A 23,002-nucleotide genomic window follows, 5' to 3' on the forward strand; every position below is an offset into this window, starting at 1 on the left:
ATAAATCTTCTGTTGTCATTACTTTAGTCTTCTTGATGTTCAGCTGTAACTCAGCTGGGAATTGACTTAGAGAAAGAAAAAGTTTAAAAAAGTAAATTAAGCAGAACACAAAGCAATTGATTTTGAGTTTAGGCCAACCTTTTTGCAAGCTATGTGTTTAGAAAACAGATTCTTCCTAATTGTTAATAGCTGGAGTAGGCTATTTTCCTTTCTCCAAATATAGCATGTTACTATGTATATTTCAACATACATTTCTAAACAGTGAATATTTGTCTTCTTCAAAAATGACACATTTATCTTTAAGAAGATACTTAAGTCTAAATCCAACACAGAGTTAGGCATGCTTAACCCCACTGAAATCACTCTGTTGGAATTTTTTCAGCCATAATTTGTATAACAGTGTACACTGTTTTTTATACACTGATGAACATCAAAGTAATTTTTGTATAATGTAATAGATTAAAATTTTATTTTGTTTAGCAGAAAAATGCTGAATGTTAATATATATAATATGCAGAATAAACAAGTGCCTGAAGAAAACAGTTTATCCATGATCAGTCTGTCATATATAACTTTAAAAAACTAATTTATTTCGCCACAAGGTGGCAGCATAGAAAATAACTTTGCACACTCAGCAAGTAGCTTTAAGTCAACCTTGGGACAAGCCAGCAAGAACATTATGTTAGATTCTTTGTGTACAATAATATTTTGTATTGCTTGATTTACTTCCTGAATTGCAAAGAGGCAGACAGCAATGTGCATTTGATCTGTTGTGCAATCTGAAAAGCAGATCAAGCACATACAAAGTTCTTGGTTAGAGTTTCCCTTCTTGCAGTGAGGACAATCCCTGTGACCCTGTTATGAAAGTTTGTATACATGGATAGATATAAAAGCTATGTAAGCAATTTTATTTACTTGGGAAAGTCAAAATCTACATATAGGTGACTTGTAATATACTGTGCATATCATACTGGTGGTGGAAATTAAGTTCAGAATAGTGGGTTTTGTTTTTGCAGTTTTCTTCAAAGGAGAGACAGCAAAGGGATGTTAAAATTTGGGTGGTAAAATTTACTTTTTTTTTAAAGACTCTCGATGGATGTTGAGTCTATACAGTATTTACACTTGTGATTTCCATGCTCCACAGGTCATACTGGGTTTAAACTCGCTTGTTCATAAAAATGTAGATGATTGGATTATAGAATGTGCTGGGTTTTGCCATGTATGTAGGGACAGTGGATATAATAGGATTACTGTAGATTTGAGGATTACCCACAACCACCAAAGCAAAAGTTGCATAAAGAAGCCAGCACATCAAGAATGCCATAACCATTACGATCACCATCTGTGACACTTGAGGTCTGCTTTAGTTGTTGAGCCTCATTGAGATATTCCAACTTCAGCAACCTAGTTAAAAATAGCATATTAGATAGCCATCAAAAATAGGACATACATCAATGTGATTACATTTCATTGTATGTAAAAGAATAGGATGACAGCTCATGTGGGAAGTGCTTAAGAAAGTATTGTTTTGCTTGAGCTTCCTTGAGCAGCAGGAAGTTCAGACCAGCCTTGTTTAAAGAGTAAATTTATTTTGGAAAAGAGAGAACTGGAGGCTTTTGTAATCTGCTAATTTACAAATATCTAGACTGAACAGGTTTTGAGGGATGCAGAAACTAGCTCATGGGCTATACTGGCAATCTGTTTAATAATGTGGAAGCGGTGACAATAGTGCCCTTGACACCCATTGGCTGAGCTGGGTGTAGAACAGGGGTTAACCAACGTGGTTCTCTACAGGTATTCTAGACTACAAGGTAATTTACAACATACCATGAAAACAGCTAAAATAGTTTTGAAAACAGCTAAAATAGTTTTAAAAACAGTACAAAAGTTAACTAAAAATAAAAGTTCACTTTGAATTGTTTTTAAAGTAAAGGCATGGACTTTTCATCCAGCTGGAGAAGCTTGTCAATATGAAAATATTTTCAATTGTTTCTGGAAAGTACAGATAGTGGTTGCCTGTCATATCTCAACAGGGATGCTGTTCCACAGTCACACTGAAAGCCCCTCTCTGGGCTACTGTGGAGTGGCCTTCTGATATTTTAGGGACTTGGAAGAAGCACTGTCCTGCAGAATGCAATGACCTGGGTATGTAGGCGATAAGCAGACTCTTGGGTAACCTGGTCTTGAGCTACAGTATATGCTAGTACCAAAATGCTGACCTTGGCCTAGGAACAGATTGGCAACCAGTGCAAATCCTGCAATCAAGATGCTTGTTATATGCTGGTGGTAATTTCCCCCCACAATCAACCTAGTTGCTGTGTCCTGCACTAGCTGCAAGCTCTTGGACCAACATCAAGGGAAGCTCCACATAGAGCATATTGCAATAAAACAGCCTTGAGGTTACCAATGCATTGACAACTGCGGTCAAGCTATCCTAATTCACAAATGGCTATAGCTATCTTTCCAGCTGAAATTGGTAAAAGGTACTCCTAGCCACCGAGGATATCTGTGCCTCCGATGAAAGAGCTGGATCTTGGAGCACCTAGATTATATTAGGTTGCACCAGGCCTGGCACCAGCAGGTGGCCAAGTTGGGCAGTGGCCGAGGGTTCCTGCAGCCTAGAAGGGCCCCTTAGGGGCCAGTCCTTAGGCTGGAAGGGGAAGATTCCACCCTGTAATCTGCAGCAGTGTTGGGTTGCGGGGCTAGAAACCCGACACTGTTGCGGATCACACAGCAGGAGCTCCACCCTTCCAGGAAACACCCCCAATGCAGGCAGCATGGGCCTAAACAGGCCCACCCCACCCACCTCCTGTGTCACCACATCTGTAAGGGGTTGACCTGCCACCATTTTGGGTGTTGAAAGAAGTGAGCGCACAGCATGGTAGTGCACTGATATGCAATGCAGGAGGTAGGTGGTGTGGGTGGGCCTATTTTAGCCCACACTGCCTATATTGGGAGGGGGTGTTGGAGCATGATGACTCAGGCCTGGGGCAGACTGGTGCCCACAGGCCTAGTCATGCCTGGTGCCAGGCCTGTGTTGCACATATGAATGTATGTATGTGCAGCCCTGCTGTAATGTGTGAATCACAGATAAATCATTACTGAAATTATGATTTCATATGGAAAATATGTAAGATATGAACACCCATGTTGAGTGAAGTCTAAGTACACCAGTTTAAGATTTGCCCAAATTCAGGCTATGTTTCAATGTGCTCAGATTCCTTGGATGTTATGCAGCATAAATTAGCCTATATTTATCCACTAAAACATGTAGCTCAAGACTTTGGGTCAGATTGTATTTTGAATAAATCAGTACATTTTAACTGAGCTGATCCTCCATTTTGGATGCTAATGTAAGCTAACTTTGGATTAAAATATTGTGCTAAAATGCATATAAACTTAACAAATTAAGCAAAGCATAATATGGAAAACAGCACGATGTGGCATAGAGTCCCTAGCAGATATCTATAGCAAACCAATATAGTAACAATTATTATTATTATTATTATTATTATTATTTATTTATTTATTATTTAATTTATATACCGCCCTAAGCCCAAGGGCTCTCTGGGCGGTGTACATAAAATAAAGCAATCAGGAATATATAAATACAATAATACAATAGAATCAAACCAACAAAGGTAAACAAAAATCAAACAGTGGCAAAATACAACAATACATATAATAATACGCATTAAAATGCCTGGGAATATAAAAAGGTTTTCACCTGGCGCCGAAAAGATAGCAGCGTCGGCGCCAGGCGCACCTCATCGGGGAGACCATTCCATAGTTCGGGAGCCACAACCGAAAAGGCCCTATTTCTAGTCACCACCCTCCGAGCTTCTCGATGGGATGGTACTCGGAGGAGGGCCTTAGATGTTGAGTGCAGTGTCCGGGTAGTTTCATATTGGGAGAGGCGCTCCACCAGGTATTGGTATTTACAATACAGGTATTTACAAATGGAATTGTAAAGCAGAACAGAAAGTAGCAAATAACGTAGGAAACCTTAATAGGGTCACTGTTGTATAGGGTTGCCATATTGCCCAGTTAGCCAGGTTTTACCCAGATTCTATGCATGCCACCTGGTGCCCATTTAGTCCATTAGGTGGCCCGGATTCTCAGCGTTCATTTTTTTTAAAAGCTAGTCTGTAGCCCTTGTGGATCCAGAGATAGAAGGCAAAATGTGGAGGCAGTTTTCTGCCCATTTTGCCCAGACTTCCAATGCCAAGTATTTAGAATTTTCACCATAGAGATGACCAGGGCTTTAGAGCAACGCCGGTCTCCATCCATAAGCCCATAAGCCTACGTCACTTCCTTGCCTTTTCTTTTAGAGCTTTGGTGGGCACACGTGCTGCCCACAAATAATTTTTTGTTGTTATCACAGCCTCCCTTTGCTTGGTAAGGTTGCTATGGTAAGCCCAGGGGATGGTGTTTCTCACGTGTGAGCCAAGTCGTGCCTCGGGCCCTCGGGGAGGGGAGACTGGCGGCTCCTGAGTGCCAGGCAATGTTCAACCCAAAGGGATTGTTAGGTCCAAACCCAACACGCGAGCCGTCACTGTCTACCCCAGCTCACATCCACCCGGGAAGGGTGCGGAGTTGAGTGCAATTACCCACTACCAGAGACCAAGCAAGACAAACACTGATCCTTTGCAAAGGGGAACCCGATACTTATAAGCCAAAAGCCTTTCAGAATGGGAACCCCGTTTATTGATAGAACAGAGAATATATAGCTTTTCCCCGGAGGTTACAATATTGGGGAGCAGCGTCATAAACCATAAAAACATTATTTGTCACAATAACCTCAAAGATATGTAGAAAAGGAGGTGAAGGGGTGCAGGGGAGGAACATTAGCAGGGACATCAGAATCTCTTTCAGACTTGGGTCTGCATATTTTACATGTCCTTGAGATAAGCACTCTGTAGCTAGAAACAAAAGAATAGATATGGGATGGGGCATCAGTTGCAACCGGGCGCCCCTTGAGCGGTGACAACCTTAATATTGCCAGGCTTGCATTTCAAAGACTTACATGTCAAGGTTTATAGGGCAATAGGGAAACTTTAACATTTCTTTCATGATACACTTTGCAACTATATGCGAGGCAATAGGATTGGGAATGATACAGGAAAGAGGGAGAGAGGAACATTTCCAGCTTAAACCGGCTTTTATTCATTGAGCCTCTGGAATGTGAAAAGGTCAGGTAACCAGGAAATAAACCGGTGTGTTTTATATCAAGATCAATTTAATATTTCATCCCAACAGGATCAATGTAAGAGCATACTTTAGTCATAGAGGAGGTCCTGCTAATATTTTGTATAATCTACAAAATCAAGTCTAAAATCCTTTCACAATCTCTGTAAAAGATTTAAAACCTTTTATCTTGGGTACCCCCTTTAGGATGCACACCTTAATGTGGTGAGGAGGTTTGAGAGTATTGAAGAAGCTGAGAGCAATGCCGTCAGGAGTCTAGACCAGAAAGCTAAACTCCTAGCAGGGGCACCCAAGGCGGAATGGTTAAAGCTGAGACACCAGACTAAGATGCATCCAAACTCAGAGGAAGGCAATGGTAAACCACCTCTGAATATCTCTTACTACGAAAACCCTGAACAGAGTGTCCAAAATGCAACATGAGATAGTGCTGGAAGATGAGACTCCCAGGTCAGAAGGCACTCACCGAGCTACTGGGGAAGAACAAAGGACAAGTACGAGTAGCACTGTGACTAATGACATGGACTGTAATGGGTCATTTTCAGTCAGGCAACTACAAAATATTTTATGCAGGAAATGAGAAATTAAGAAGAAACGGGGTTGCTTTAATAGTGAGAAGTGATATAGCAAAAGCCATTAGGAGCTACAACACAAGGTCTAAGTGAGTGATATCAATGAGATTGGAAACCTATTAACATAACCATCATCCAAGTCTATGCTCCAACAGCAAACACAGAAGAAGAGGAATTGGAGAGATTTTATGCAGAAGTACAGGAAGAAATTGATCACACACCAAAACAAGATGTGCTGATAATCATGGGGGACTGGAATGCAAAAGTAGGGAACAGAGAAGAATTGGAAAGATTTTATGCAGAAGTATTTATTTATTTATTATTTGATTTATATCCTGCCCTTCCTCCCCGCAGGAGCCCAGGGTGGCAAGCAAAACCACTAAAAACTCTTTAAAACATCATAAAAACAGACCTTAAAACACATTAAAATAAAACATCTTTAAAAACATTTTTTTAAAAAGCTTTCAAGACATCTTTTAAAAAAAGGTTAAAAACATTTTAAAAAAGGGTTAAAACATATTAAAAAGCAATTCCAACACAGATGCAGACTGGGATAAGGTCTCAACTGAAAAGGCTTGTTGAAAGAGGAAAGTCTTCTTTTTTTTTTTTTTTTTTTTTTTTCAATAATTTTTATTCAGATTTTCATAAAACATACAAGACAAAATCATAAAACATTCAAAGACAAAAAACAAAATCAAAAATAGTTAAACAAAAAGAAAAAAAGAAAAGAAGAAAAAAAAAAACAAAAATAAAAAATAAAGAGTAAAATATTGACTTCCCATTTGTCAAAGATCAAATCAGTTATAAGTCTATAATATATAGCAATCCTGTCTCTTAAGTCATATTATAAAATCACTTTCCTCCAGTAGTTATCTTACTTAATCATCAAATCTCATAAACATTACTTTATTCTTTCCACAAAAAGTCAAAGAGAGGTTTCAATTCTTTAAGAAATATATCTATCAATTTTTTTTTCCAGATAAGCATATCGATTAATCCATCTCATTACTAATTATGATAATCTTATTGTCATAACCATAGTCAAAATAAACATTTCAATTAATCCATCACATCAGAATCTGTTAGGTTCAGTAATTTCAGTAGCCATTGTTCTATTATCTCTATTAGTTCCATTTTCCATCTTCCATCTTCAGTAGTCTTGTTAAGTCCAGTAATTTCAATATCCAATCTTCCATTATCAGTATTCCATAATAATCTTGCTGTCAAAGCCATAGTCATATAATAAGAGTCTGATGGGAATTACCTCTATCCCAAATATTTTCTTGCCATCCATTCTGAATAAGTTGCTGAAATACTGCTGTAAAATCATATCTCTGTTCTTTTTTTCAAAATACACTGGGTCATCTCTTAAAAGTTTTTCCATTGTCACATGGCTGCAGTTAATTCCATAGATTTTCTCTATATTGGGCTCCATCACATCATTCCAGTCCAGAAGATAATCCATGCCATTGATAACTTTATCTCTAGAATCTTCATTAATTTCTTCAGAGATAACATTGAGTTCCAAACAATAGATTTTATTTCTAAAGTCCATAGACTCCAAATCTTGTTCCTGTTCCACGTTTGTTCCAATCTCCGGGATCTCCTCTCTCACAGGGACCCCTATTCCAGTCTCCAGGGTCTCCTCTCTCACAGGGACCCCTATTCCAATCTCCGGGGTCTCCTCTCTCACAGGGACCCCTTCCAGGGTCACCTCTCTCACAGGGACCCTTATATCTTTAATCTCCTGCTTCATTTTACTCAATTCAATTTTCGTTATCTCAATCTCATTCATTATTCTCTGAAACATAGTTATTTCCAGATTCTCAGCCACTTTCTTAATTGCCATTTTAAAAGAAAAATATAGGAAAACCACTTCTTATTTCAGCAACAATTGGGTTAATACTCCAAACTTGGTGACATCACAGTATAAACAGAGCAGACAGCCTTATCTCTCCAATAGTTAAGTAAACAAAATGCAGTTCCCAGGATCGAAGCAATTAATGGCAATCGTCAAGAAACAGATTCGTCAAAATAAAATAGACCAAAAAGAGAGTAGTCTCAAAACAGTATAATATTTTTCAAAATAAAAATCTGGAATAGAAATCCCTCTTCTGTGTGTATCTTTAGAATGCAAATCCAGGACAGCTTTTTGCAACAAAAACAGAGATAAGCTATTAATTAGTGCGTAGCAGAGAGAAGTTACGGCTCCCCAGTGAGATGTCAAAAACCGATCAATCTGGCAAATCTCTTTTAAACAGCAACAATTTAAGTCAAGTAAAAGAAAAATATAGAAAGAAGGGTGCTTGCCTGTTAGTGCGTTCTCTCTTAGAAGATAAGATGAACGTTCGCTTTAACAGATAGAGCTTGCTGTTGAAAATCCGTCCCACCTTCGTCGGCTGGACCTCGTCCCATAAATTAATGAGATCTGGTCGTCCCAACAAAAATAGGCTTTGAGGTTAATCTCTTCGTTTCTCCCTACCCGGGAGAAGTTTAATCAGCCAAAAAAAAAAGAAAAAACTGACTGATATATCTGAATAAGCTTCTTTTGAGGCAGGAGCCCGTCTCAAAAGCAGGCACAGGCTAAGTCACCCTTCCCGGAAGTCCGAAAGAGGAAAGTCTTCAATAGGCGCCAAAAAGATAACAGAGATGACACCTGTCTAATATTTAAGGGGAGGGAATTCCACAGGGTAGGTGCCGCCACACTAAAGGTTCATTTCCTACGTTGTGTGAAATTGACTTCCTGATAAGATGGTATCTGCAGGAGGCCCTTGTCAGGACCCCTCCTGTGGTCACCGCCTTGTCACAGTCCCACCTCAGGGTCCTGCTCTCTTAACTGTTCTCTCATCGGCTCTAGCAAAGATCTCTCAGGATCCCCCTGCTAGGCAGCACCACCAGACACTCCCTGTAAACAATATTGCCTTGAGACTGTGCCTTCATCTCCTCCTGGTTTATTGCTACATTGTGTCTGGGTGCACTTACAGGCTTCAATCCCCTCTATCTTTGTGCCTATAAAGATTACAGCCCTGGGTTGCTCTGGATACCTGATGATGTTACACTATCTCTTCACCGCTGCCACCATTGATACTGTTTCCCAACCTTGGTATGTGCCCTGCCCACCCTTCTGGTCTGTGAAAACCCAGCCAAGGATCAGGTGTTTTGGTAAACCAAGAACTATTTATATGTAAACACAGGGAATAACAAGATTACTTAAAGGTTTAGTCAACAAGTGTGTGGTTTCATAAGATGCGTTACTCTTTATGTTTCTTAGTCATCAATATCCTGCCTCACTACCTGCCTAATCCAATCCACCCTACAACCCTCTCCAAAACCAACAAACCCTCCAGAACCCTCCGAACCAACCAAACCCCCTCAACTGTCATCCTCTCATTTATACCTTCAGACACTCAAACACTCAGCCAATCATCATACAACACTCTTCAACATTCCAACCCATGTACTCCCCCCTCTCACTCAGTCTACTTACCTCATTATACAGCCACAAGAGTGGCTGTATACTATAGCCAGCATGGATTTTTCACATTCTGCAATGTTAAATTGAAAATACCCCTATGCCATTCTGATGCTTCCCATAAGCTCATTTCAAAACAAAACCTTACAAAACATATAGTCCTGAACTCAGAAACGCTTGCTTAACAACCCTCTCAATTTTCATGGCGATACACAAAACAGAGAGAATAGAGAGTTCAAAGTCTAAAAAGAGAGAAAAAAACCTCAGAGCCCTTTTGGACTTTTTTCTCTGAGAGTTCTCATAATCTGTTGAAATTCATTAAAAATCAGCCATGTTCACAGAGTACCTGTAATCCTAATACTGACCTTGCCCCACACTCTGACCTTCATCTTCTGCAGTTTAAAAGTTAAAAAAATGCCTGGCTGATTTTTAATTAATTTAAGAAATGTTGGCTGGAAGCCTATGATAACATGGGGCATGCTCAGTAAGAACCAACTGTCAGTGTTCTAAAAGCCTCACAGCTGCTGGGCTTGGCTAATCAGGGCCCCCCACCCACACCAGACTTTGATTTCACTTGAGACAGTCATGGCTTCCCTCAGAGAATCCTAGGAAGTGTAGTTTGTGAAGGGTGCTGAGAGGAGACTCCTATTCCATTGACAGAACTCCAGTGGCCAGACTGGTTTAACAGTCAGCCACTCTGATTGAAGGTCTGTAAGGGGAACAAGGCGTCTCCTAGCAACTCTCAGCACCCTTCACTAACTACACTTCCCAGGATTCTTTGAGAGAAGCCATGACTGTCCAAAGTGAAATAAAGACCTGGTGTGGATGTGGCCAGGGACAGCTTTGGTTTAAATTTGGGTGGGAGGCTACATGTGCCTGCTGTAGAATAAAAAGGTGGGGGAAACCTTGTAAAGCAATGATACTGTTCACAATCTTTTCCTTTTGCTCTCTGCTATCTTTTTGGCACCTTTTGAACACTTTCCCTCTTTTAACAAGCCTTTTAATTTGAGACATATCCCAGTCTGCTTCTGTGTTAGAATTGCTTTTAATATGTTTTCTTTAATAATGTTTTAAACCCTTTTTTAAAAAAAAGATGTTTTTAACGCTTTAAAAAAAAAGTTTTTAACGCTATTTTGTTTTAATGTATTTTAAGTGTTTTTATCATTTCAGTTTGCTGCCCTGGGTTACTGCTGGGAGGAAGGGCGGGATATAAATCAAATAATAAATAAATAAATAAAGGAAAGGGGCTTTCCTTCTGCCCAGTACCCACCCACCCAATCTCCTCCCCCTCCCTTCCCTGCCCCTTCCCCAGGTCAGTGTTGGACTACAACCTGGGAGATGAGGGTTCGAATCCCCACACAGCCATGAAGCTCACTGGGCGACCTTGGGCCAGTCACTGCCTCTCAGCCTCAGAGGAAGGCAATGGTAAAACCACCTCTGAATATCGTTTACCATGAAAACCCTATTCAAAGGTCGCCATAAGTCAGGATTGACTTGAAGGCAGTCCATTTCCATTTTCAAACATGATTGCACAGAAATAAATCCCATTGAACTCAAAAAGTATGCAAACAATCAAACCCACCCTCCCTTCTCCTCCCTCCTATTCCCTCCCTCTTGCCTCTTCCCTCCCCCTTCCTTTGCCCCCCCTCCCCATGCCCAACCCCTTCCAATCCCCTCCTTCCCCTCCCCTTTCTCTTCCCCATGGTCAGTTTTACCTATCTTAAGCATGATTGCACAGAAGTAAATACCATTGAACTCTATAAGCCTGCAAATGATCAAACCTGCCCCCCTCCCCCTTCCTTTGCCCCCTCCAATATGGTCCTTCCCCCTCCCCCTCCTCCTCTCCCATGGTCAGTTTTACCTATCCTAACCAAGATTGCATAGGAGAAAATCCCATTGAACTCAATAAGCATGTGAATGATCATACCTGCTTTTTTCCCTCCTTCCCCTCTCCTCTACCTTCCTCCTCCCCTCCCCTTTTCCTTCCTCCTCCTCCCCTGCCCACTCCTCCTCCCTCCCTCCCCCCTGGTCAGTTTTACCTATCCTAACCTAGATTGCATAGGAGTAAATCCCATTGAACTCAAGAAGCATGCAAATGATCAGACCTGCTTTTTTCCCTCCTTCTCCTCTGCTCTACCTTCCTCCTCCCCTCCTCTTTTCCTTCTTCCTCCTCCCCTGCCCACTTCCCCCTCCCTCCCTCCCCCCTGGTCAGTTTTACCTATTCTGATTGCACAGGAGTAAATCGCACTGAATTCAATAAACATGCAAATGATCAAACCTGTCCTTCTCCCCTCCCCGTCCTGCCTGCTCCCATCCCAGTCCTCCCCTCTGTGTTTCCTCCCCTCATCCCCTGTGGTCAGTTTCACCTATCCTAAGCATGATTGCAGGGGAGTAAATCCCACTGAACTCAATAAGCATGCAAATGATCAATCCATTCTCAGCAAACTTGCACAGGATCCCATTTCTTACCTCCCGGATTAAAAAGCAGGAAAATTCACTAATAGGCAAAAAAACCTTGCGGTTTAAGAATGTACCTATAGTCCACAGATATTTCTATCAAAATTTAAAAAGCAGAGAAATTGGGCAGCTACTGTATAGTGAATGCACCAGGGAAGCAGGAGACCTGACCTCCTCTCTGAGATATTGGACTGCCCTACAAATTTGTCAGAATGCAAACATAATTTGGGTTGGTCTTTCACAGTCCAATCCACTTGCTGTGTAGCTTGCAAGAATTTGGTAACATGTGCCTCTGAGCATATGGTGAGTGGTGGCAACACCTGCAATCAGCCCAAATCATAGAAAGAAGACATGTGCTGTGCTGATCTTGTTTTAGCAGGGAGGAAGCAACATCATTAAGAGAGTTGATATAGTTCAGATAGTCACTTTAAATATGTCTGATTTACTTTGCAATTTTAGTGAAGTTTCCTATAAGAAATCATTTTCTTTTGTTTCTATTTCTGTGAATATGTGAAGTAGAGCAAAATTTGCACTAAAAAAACTCCAAACATAATTGTGGAATAATGGCACTGACTTCTGCAGAATAGTCTCCAGTGGACCTCAGAAGTGTCTCAATTTGCACAAGATAAAACAGTGGGAGGTGAAATATATTCTAGCAAAAGTCTAGGAGTTTTTAATTGACAGTGCCTACCTGGCCTTAAATGAAGTGGTTTAAACATAGCAGGCTGAAAACATGCCTCCTCTTTTTCCCCACAGCTAAGAGTCAGACTGATTTTACATCGAACTGCAGTTTCAGATTCAACTGTTAATGCACCCAAAATAGAAATAGAACATAACCTCCAATTTGAAACACAAAAGGCTGTCTTCACCATCATATGACATTGACCAATAAAAAGGCTTTGAAATTAATAAAATAAATTTGACACAGATTTCTCGGAGGAATAATGAGGGAAATAAAATTTTCTAGTTTAGATTCTCTGTAGAAACGTTAGTAACACAGGAAAGAAGCAAAGTAAGAAGAACACCAACAAACATACACAAATATAATTCTCTATCTTTGGAGATGGCAGTCCAACCCATGTACTCCCCCCTCTCACTCAGTCTACTTACCTCATATACTCTAATAAACCCACACTTACCATATTTACAGTATTATATATATACAGGGACATCACAACCCTCACCTGCAGAGCACGGTGATCAACTGGGTATATAAGGGATAAGACAGGATTTCAGGTATCCTGGTCCCAAGCTGTATAGGGCGTTGTACACCAAAACTAGAACCTTGAACTTGGCCCAGTAGCAAATGGTCAGCCAGTGCAATTCTTTCAGCAGCGGGGTGACATGTTGGTGATACCCTGCCCCAGTGAGCAGTCTCTCTGCCGCATTTTGCACTAGCTGCAGCTTCGGGACCACCCTCAAGAGCAGCCCCACATAGAGCGCATTACAGTAATAGAGCCTAGAGGTTACCAGTGCATGGACAACAGTGGTCAGGCTATCCCGGTCCAGAAACAGCTGCAGCTGTCTTACCAGCCGAAGCTGGTAAAAGGCACTCCTAGCCACGGAGGTAACCTGGGCCTCTAGCAACAAAGATGGATCCAAGAGCACCCCCAGACTATGGACCTGCTCTTTCAGAGGCAGTACGACCGCATCCAAAGCAGGCAACTGACCAATTATCTGAACTCGGGAACCACCAACCCACAGCACCTCTGTCTTGCTAGGATTCAGACTCAGTTTATTGGTCCTCATTCAGCCCACCACCGAGTCCAGGCAGCGGTCCAGGGCTTGCACAGCCTCTCCCGATTCAGATGTTAGAGAGAAACAGAGCTGGGTATCATCAGCATGCTGCTGACACCTCGCCCCAAAACTCCTGATGACTGTTCCCAAGGGCTTCATATAGATGTTAAACAGCATGGGGGACAAATGGTACCCTGTGGCACCCACAGTACAACTGCCAGGGGGCCGAAAGACAATCACCCAATGCTATTCTCTGAAAACAACCTTGAAGATAGGATCGGAAGCACTGTAAAACAGTGCCTCCAATACCCATCTCACCAAATTGGCCCAGAAGGATACCATGGTCAATGGTATCAAAAGTTGCTGAGAGATCAAGTAAGAATAACAGGGTCGCACTCCCCCTGTCCTTCTCCCAATAAAGGTTATCTATCAAGGCAACCAAGGCTGATTCAGTCCTATAACAAGGCCTGAACCCAGACTAGAATGGCTCAAGATAATCTGTTTCATCCAAGAGTACTTGCAATTGCTGCACCACAACCCTCTCAATCACCTTCCCTGAAAACGGGGTATTTGCAACCGGTCAGTAGTAGTCACAAAGTGCTATAAGAATTAGAGTTCTCTAAGGACAGCCCATATGAAGCTGAGCTCCTATGCTGAACAATGGAATGTAAGTAAAAGAACTGATGAGATAATAAAATGACTTCTTAAGCCATCCCAGGAACATTGAGTCATGTTTTAATTATTACACCATAAAAAAGACAGTGTAGCAAGCTCAAAAACAGCAATAAAGATTTATTTTTGAGAAATGATGCTGGGTGCTTGATAAAAAGAAAATATGCATTGTGGAGGTATATGAGAAATAAAGTATTTCATTGAAATAAACATAAAATGTTGTATGGTTTTAAAACTGAGCCATGTCCCTCTAAATAGGTGAATTTATTCTGCAGATGCTCAATGGTCAAGCATCTGCAGAAGGTCTACTCCCACGTTCCATCCCTGGTGTCTTCAGGTAGGGCTGGGGGAGACTCCTGCCTGAAACTCTGGAGAACCACTTAGTCAGTGTAGACAATACTGAGCTAGATGGACCAATGGTCTAACTCAGTAGAACGCAGCTTCCTGTGTTCCTGAATAGGAAGTTTGCAAGCATCCTATATGGACACATGAATCTGCCTCATACTGAAGCCCTATCCACTCATTCCCCCCCCCCCGAATTGCCATTGCACAAGCGGGAGAGTGGAAATGAGTTGCATTAGCCTCATCCCCTCCTGCATGTCTCAGTTCCGCAGTCTCTCTCTCCCTTCCTCCCCACACCTGTGTTCGGGGACTGAATGTCTGCAACCGGGGGGCTGCTTTGCTCAAATTGGCTATCTGCTCAATTAAGGACCCTGGAAGTTCAGGGCTCTACATCATGCAGGGAGCCTACTTGGGTACAGCAGGCTCATTGCTAGAAACATGCAACTCCAATACGGAGGAGCCCCCAAGACTATAACTAGGAAGCTTTGGCTCTCTGCAGCCACTCTATTGTGGTACACTACAAGAACTACAGTTCAGAGCTGTTTAGACCTGAGCAACAATGGACTTCTTGGCTCTGATGCATGTTAGTGCGTTCTTCAGCTTCAGCTCCTGGCTTGGTTTCTTGGCTCTGACTTCTGGGCACAACTCATGGATCCTGGCTCCTGACAGCTGCTTGCAGTTCAGCCCTGACACTGTAAGAATCTGGGAGCAGTGGCCAGTATAAAGTGGCACAACATCCCAAGTACAACGAAAACTGGGCCACAGTGATTGGCATTGTCAATCAAAGACATCTTCTAGTCCAAAGTCCAAACCCAATACTCCATTCCAGTGGTATGAACTTCTTACCATGACGGATGATATTCTCAAAAATAATATACTTACTCAAAGCCTTCAAGACTTTATTTGACAAAGCAGCACCTAGAAATGTGCTCAGCAGAAGGTATGTGCAGGAAAGCACAATTGCCAGTGTCTGAACCATCACCCCAACGCCAGGCTGTAGGGGTGAAACTGTGCTGGGACCATCAAGGGGCAAGTTTTTCCACCTGCCTTGCTCCACTCCTCTGCCTGGACCATATCAGGAGGAGCTACAGAGTGAGAGGTACTGCTGCTGGGGTGAGACTGTGCTGGGACGATCAAGGGGCATGCTTTTCCACCTGCTTTGCCTCCCACCCCTGCTCTTAGTGACATTTTAATGGGGACTGTCCCTTACCAGGAAGATGAATGCTTTTGGATAGCTGTTGATGCTTTTTAGAAATGCTATAATTTTGTTCGTTTCATTTTTTGTAAATTGTATTGTTTTTATTTGTCTTTTGTATTTGTGTTTTTTATTTGTGTGTAAGCCGCCTTGGGGGCCACTTTGGCCAAAAGGTGGCCTAGAAATAAAACATAACATGCCTTGAATTGCCATAATCTTCCCCAGCTTTTAATAGCCACACATAGAATGTGTTGCATAGGAATCTTAGGTCTAGGTTGCAAAAGTGTGAATGATGCTCACTTGGTCAGCTACACCTTTCTAAGAACAACATTGTATTATAAACTACATGGCCAAGAACTGGCAATTAATCTGTTTTTGGGGAGGGGGGCACGATTCCACAAAACTTCACAGAGATGAATATATCTCTGATGTCAATGACTGCTTAACATGAGAGAGGAAGAGACAACACGTCCAGTTACAATACAATATGAGGGTCTTGGTATAAATGAAGAAACATGAGGTGAATAAGTGATTTGGCTGTTTTTATTAAGGTTTTAGCCTCCTCTCCCATTCTGTCTGTATTAGATATGAATGGTGGTTTGGAAGGTTCAGGTCACTCAGTTCTCAGGCAAAGGAGAAACTTGGTATGTATCACCAAAAGTATTTTGGGCATCTCAAAAGCTCTTGACAAACATGATAGTATTATTGAACTATACAGTACTAAACTATTGTTGATGTTATAATGTTATACTATTTATGGTGGACAGCTGAGGCTCCATTATGCTGCTTAGTCTTTTAAAATAGCAATATGAATAGGCCTGGGAAGAGATGGGAATACCATTGGTGGCTTGGGCAGGAAGTTGGATTTTATCTCCTTTCGCCCCAAGTGGGCAGCTTGTGAAGCCCCTGACCTCATTCTTTTATGCAGGCCTGATGCCTCATGACACTGCCCTATTCTTCCATCCCATCAGAGTTCTTTCTCTCCTGTTCCATTCCTCCTGATTTTCCCTGTTTTTTTAATGAAGTTTCAGGATAATTGAAAGGAGAAGTATTTTATTAGATGAAAAATAAATTGATTTTTTAAAATCAGTTTGGTTGTACGGCTTGGGGAAAAGAGCAAATTGATAGGCTTCTACTGTGTGTTTGTGCATGTGCGGGTGTGTGTGTGGCGCAGTAAAGTCAGAAAAGAATTATTCTCACTTGCTTTCCGGAACAGTAGCTGTATTGGTCTTTTTTACATGTATTTTCATTTTTTTTAACCTCATCAAACCCAGAGGGGCTTACTTCTGAAAATACCTGCATAGGATTGGGATTGTAATCTGAGGCAGCCATGGTGAAAACTGAAGCAGGGTAGTTGTTCTTATTTATTAGTTAATCCAGGACACATTTGCCTCTGGCTCTACCCATCATAGACTCTGGCTCCACCCACTGCCGACATGCAGCCTCTGACAGATTTCCCCTGAGGGAATGTGGCCCTCAAACTACCTCTGCACCGCATTGACTGCAATGGCTCCCTCTGTTTGCCCATGTGGTGCAAAACACCTGCAATCCTTATATCATTTTGACACTTAGAACCTGGCCACTTTTCAGTCCTGTAAGCAAAAATCATATCTAAGGCTTAACTTAAATTAATCACAGCTTGGCTGTATTGGTATTATACATATTGTTAATAAACAAAAGAATCTAAGAGCCTTACTGGATCAAACCAAAGGCTATTCTAAACCAGCTTCCTGTTTCCCATAGTGGCTGACGCCTATGGGAAGCCCACAAGCAGGACATGACAGCAATAGCCCTCTTCTGCTTTTGTTCTCCAGAGACCAGCAAGAAACATGATCAAATTAAGATACCAGCCTTCAAGTGCTGGGCTCTTTGGCCTGGAGCTTTGCTATTCACACATGTACACAGTCCATCCATGAAGAAGGTTGAGAAAGAATAGGGAGTTAGATTCTTGAGGTTGTACAAACTAAGCAACTGTCCTGTCAGTGCAAGGATTTCTGCTTGCGCAATGGGACTTCCTCCCTTTCCTCTCCCTATGCGTGTCCTGCACACTCTCCAACTGTTCTATGGGGGGTTCAAGGAACCCCTAGAACAGATATGGGGGTGCACATGGGGAGAAGGGAAGTCCCATTGTGCAAGCAGAAACTGATGAGATGTTTATTTAGTGCTACATTGGGCATAACCTTTGGTGCCATGGGCCCTCATTCTGAACTCCTAGTCCCGGGGAATCATGCTTCAGTTTCCAGAGGGAGTTTACAAGGCTAACTTCATTTCATAATCTTCATTGAAGAAATAGGCCCTTCAGAAATGTTTCTTAAAACAACTCCTCTCACCCCTGCCAATGTTTGGGTCACTGCACTTCCATCCAAGAGAGTGACACCTCATGCTTTCACATGTCAAGTATTTTTTTTCCAGGTTTTGAGCATTACTATGAAAACCCATTTCTTTTCTGAAACACATTGAAGCTGCTATTTTTGATTTGCTTGCCTGGAGCCAAATTTCTGTCACAAATGTTCTCAAGAAATGCTCCTCTGTTGTGAAAACCTCTTTTATATGTAGACACAAATCCTTGATTTTTTTTAAAGCAATAGCCCTTGGTATTGCAACAGCTAACTGAATATGTGCTTTCTAGGTTAGCAATTATTTCAGCTGAGTCCTTTGGCAAGGGACATAGAATTTTTGACAATGGGGTAGATGATATTTCATCTCAAAAGTCAGGAATGTTTTAGAAGAAATGCAGCATTTAAAAAACAAACAATGTGACAGTATCTTAGTTAGTAAATTTTAAACATAAAAACATATTAGCTTGAACATATATGTTCCTTGAGCATATTCTATTGCCTGGTCAATTAAAACCTAAGTTCAATTATGACTGTTTTATTTCTTTGTTTGTTACTGTTGTAAGCATGCAGTATGAGCCAGAAAGTCCCTGCATCAAATTTTAGCAATGAACTCATTCAGTGGCCTCTATTACTCATCCTCGGCAAAATCTCCCACCCTGTTCTATGTAACATGAGGATAATAATAATAATGACATACTTTATAGGGCTGTTTTTATGCTTTTAAATAAAACTTTGAGTGTTGATCCCATAAATAATCCATTGTCTATCATATTGTCTTAAGCACATTTAAGATTTCCTGAAAGATGGTACGTGAGGGGCTCTGAGCTTTTAGGGAAAATGTGATTTAGTGTGATTTCTAAGGATTGTACTTTTTAAAAGATGGAGGAAAGACAGGGCTCGATAAAGAAGTAGTGAAGATTGAGGATATGACAGTTGTTTGGTTAAAGTTAACCCATGGGCAAAGCAATCCAAACCGAGGCGGGGTGTGTGTGTTACATGGAGTCATGTATTCACCCATAGCCCTATGACTCCTGCTGAACAGGGCAGAAGATAGGGGGTGGTAATCTTTTTTTTTTTCTGTGCCAGTTTTAGCTTTAGACTGGCACAGCAGAGGAGTCCATGGCTGGCTGTAGTTCCAGTAGATCCATCAGCAGTCCTGCTTTGCCTTACTCCCATAATGCCTGTCTCAGAGCCTTGCCATAGCTACCACCATCAGGAACTGTGGCACCCTTTAGGTGAGTGCATCAGGGGCCTTTGTGGTGACAAAGCCCCCCCCCCCGGAGAGTGCAGCAGAGGGAACCATCCAGCATCTCCCAGCCCCCTCCAGCTTTGTGGATGGGAGGTTAGGACTGCTGAGTTTATCAGAATGTTAGCATATCTTTGGTTGTTTGAAAAAAAGAGAAAAACTAACTTAGCCAAATGCCTTGGCAAGTTGTATTCTTGTAGCTAAGTATGCAGCCCTGTTACCTTCTATATTATTATTAAAGTAATGGAAACCAGGACACAAAGGAAGTGGTGTTATCCTATGAGTTGCCAAATTGTCATAGAAATAATAAAAGAAACCCTTTACGATCCACAATACCTTTGTATCAGGATCATTTTAAAGTTGGCATCCCATTACAAAGCCTCCAACATCTTAGAGATGAGAATAGAGGTACTGCTGTGTATTTATCCCTCTCCTCCTTACACATTGGGGCTGGTTCTTCTATTTCTGCTGTATGTTGTACTCCTTTACTCTGCAACAGTTCCATCCTGTCCAGGCTTCTGAAGCAGCTGTGTTGGCATTTGGCAATTGATAAAAAGTTTCCTTTAAACAAAACTATTGAAGCATATTTAATAGAATATTCCATCTTGCAATAGAACCAGTTGTACTTATTGTAAAAGAGTTGTATGGCTTGGTGGAAGTGCAGTGGCATTACGTACATGATGATGATGATGTAATATGTGTACCCCAATCACTGAACAGCGAGAGATTTCCAGGGGTTCCAGCACTTACGCAGGGTGCAGTTTCCTTGAAATGATGGTCAGCAGAAACTAGGGATGTGTTAGAATTCCACCAGTTTGGATTTGGTGCTGAATGTTCAATTAATTTGCGTATTTGCTATTGTGGATTGGAGTTTTATGTAGTGATTTTCTGTGTCTATTTCAGGAAACTGATTTTTTAAAAAAGATCTGCATCTAAAATATTGATATTAATATCAATATTTTATTGACATTTCCTATTTATTGATATTTCCTTTAATTTATCATCATTTCCTTTCAAAATATAGATATTTACTTTAAACATATAAATATTTTTTCCAAAGGGAAAAAAACCAGATTGGTAAAAGCAGCTGCTTGCCAAACTTGAATGGATACCAGCTTATTCGGTCGATGGAATGCTTTTGAACCGGCACCAGCCAATGGATCCCATCCCTAGAAGACTGTGGTGCATCTTTAGGATATGTGGTTCTATTTACATACATGTATATATACAAACTGAACATAAGATGGAAGGGCTCACAACAGTAATACTTCAACAGATCTTATTTCCCCATTAAACTTTCAGGGAGGCACTCCAAAGCCATGACTTTGGATTTAGGCAGAGAGAACAGTACAGCTTTTTTGTGTATTCCCAGCTCCACATCAGGCTAAAACACACACACACGGTATATTTTGGCCCCAGGATGGGGGAGGGGGAAGGCCTCCCCTTCTTGGAAGAGTATCATCAGCCAGTTATTCCTATGGCAACACATCCTCTCTTGACCAAGTCTTTAGATATGTTAAATCAGGTACTTAACAGGCCCATCAACTGGCCTGACCAGTTCAGCAGGTTTCCTTATTGCCAAATTTCCAGATACAGAATTACAGGCTTGGAGGGGACCCATAGACATCATCCATACCCCCCCAATTCTATAACATCATCATCATGCATTTCTGTAAGTGGTGGGGAACCTGTGGCCCTCCAAATGTTGTTGAACACCTCCCACCAGCCAACATGGCCAATTGTCAGTGATGATGGGAGTTGTAATTCAGCAATGTCTGGTGGGCTACAAGTTCCCATCCCTGATTTACATGCAAGAACTGAGGTGCATCTATTGCCTCTCCCATTCAGAGAGAGATCTGAGGGAGGGGGCTGAAACTTTAATCACCAGTCCATATGTGCACATATTTGCATATTTTAAAAGGCAAAACTGGAACAGTGATTTATCTTGAACAGGTGTCAGAAAACATGGCCTGCCCTTGGTAAATGCTGTTAATAGCTATGAGAAGTTAATATGCCAATACTATTTCAGGATAAACAATTTGTAAAATAGTTGCCATACACCAGGTATATAAAGTCAAAGTTGGGATACCTGTTTGGTACATGATGCAAAGAGAAGCAAAGGAGGCACTTGTTTCCTAGAGTTGACCAACTGATTCAACAGCAAACAGTGATGTCATCAGGGCAGGAGACTTCCCACACAGGAGAATGAGCAGGAGACCACCACCAAATGCAACACATTTTGAAGTAATACACATTGCCATCTAAAGATGGGGTCCCCCATAAGTCTATTAAATTAATTACTGAACTGCACCACCATTAGCAAAGTGTTCCCATTTTTCTGATTTCGTCACTGCAAAGCTAAGGCAGATGTAATTTTATTTTTAAGCATAATTCTGCTAAAAAGATCATGATGAAGAAGATGCAAGATATTAAAGCAACAATAAACCTTAAGCTGTAAGCATTGTTTGCTGCAATATGGAGAAATGTAAATACGAGGCCACTGTTATGATTGTTGAAATACCTACACATCTAGGAATCTTGTTGAAATCTATTCTTCCTACCACACAGAGATGATTTAATTGATTGCACTACCTTTTAGCAATTCGGTGGATGACTCCTGTCTAATTCTTCAATACAACAAATGAACTTTAGACATGTACTCACCAAAAAATGCCGTAGCAAAACCTTTGGTGACACAGCCAACTCTACCCACACAGGAGGGCAGAGCATTGGTTTCTACATTCAGACTTCCTCCCAGCCAGGCTGCTCCAAGGTTTGCTATGGCTAAATAGACCATGGAATAGTTAATTGGCTGACAAAGCTGTCTGTAAATCATTACTGCAATAATGGTCTGATAGTCTGTCCTTTAATCCTGATCCACCATTTTTTTGTTCCCACTTGCTCTCGCACTTGCCGGTTCAATCTGCTGTGCGTGGTTTTTGGTGATTCGATTCGCAGTTTATTATTTTTTTTGGTGGCCAAAATTTCTTAGTTATCAACATCAGGAGCCATGGAGGTCTCAAGGTATTATATGTTAAATGTCTGTATATGTGCTGTTTGTTCATCTATTCTTTACCAAAGAAGGGTGGATCCCAAAGGACCCTCTGGGAACAGAGGAACAGTTTCCCCTTCCTCTTCCAACTGCTTTCCAGATTCCAAGGCAAAAGCCTCGGATGTTACCTGATTGGAGCCAAATGGTGTCAGGCATATGAACGGGTTACCCTTTACCATTAGGACAATCTAGATTCTAAATTGGCTTCATTGGGAACATTTCTGTAAAATACTAAGGTTCCTAAAATTTGGGGAAGTGAGGGGGTGTGAGAGCAGCCAAAAACGGGGCTAAAAAACGAACCCAGGAGGCTTCGAGGCATGAGTATTTTGCAAGTGTAATGAAACCCAGTTTTAAATGAACTAACTGAAGCTGCTGTTCCTTGTTAGCAACGGCCAAGGCTTGGTGAGCAGTTGATTGACAAGTGACAGAGGTTACAAGGGCATGAAATGCTGGCTTCTTAATGGAAATGCACCATTGATGGAGCGTTATGAAAATAATTCAACATAAAATAGGGGGGAAAGTTCAAAAGAATAAATTCTTGCCGATTTGCAGCTAGGGCAGTAAAAACCATGCTGATTACAGCTGCGGCCCACAGAAGGAAATCGGTTCCGGTCTGAAAGGATGGCGAACTATCAAATTCAGCTGGAATCCTTTGCCAGGTCCAATGTGGTGGCTATTCTTCCCCATCCATAATAACTAATACAAAGTATCAA

General features: G+C 41.4%; 1 protein-coding gene across 1 annotated transcript; it reads right to left on the reverse strand.

The window, feature by feature from the left end:
- Positions 1–1,156: 1,156 nt before the first annotated feature.
- Positions 1,157–22,468, reverse strand: LOC133378802 (parapinopsin-like). Its single transcript, XM_061613421.1, is given in 6 exon segments — positions 1,157–1,356; positions 1,359–1,404; positions 3,438–3,490; positions 3,960–4,028; positions 21,902–22,101; positions 22,314–22,468. Coding segments are annotated over 6 exon segments (723 nt in total).
- Between the last annotated feature and the right edge of the window lie 534 nt (positions 22,469–23,002).

Source organism: Rhineura floridana, chromosome 3, assembly GCF_030035675.1.
Source record: "Rhineura floridana isolate rRhiFlo1 chromosome 3, rRhiFlo1.hap2, whole genome shotgun sequence".
Classification (NCBI taxonomy): domain Eukaryota; kingdom Metazoa; phylum Chordata; class Lepidosauria; order Squamata; family Rhineuridae; genus Rhineura; species Rhineura floridana.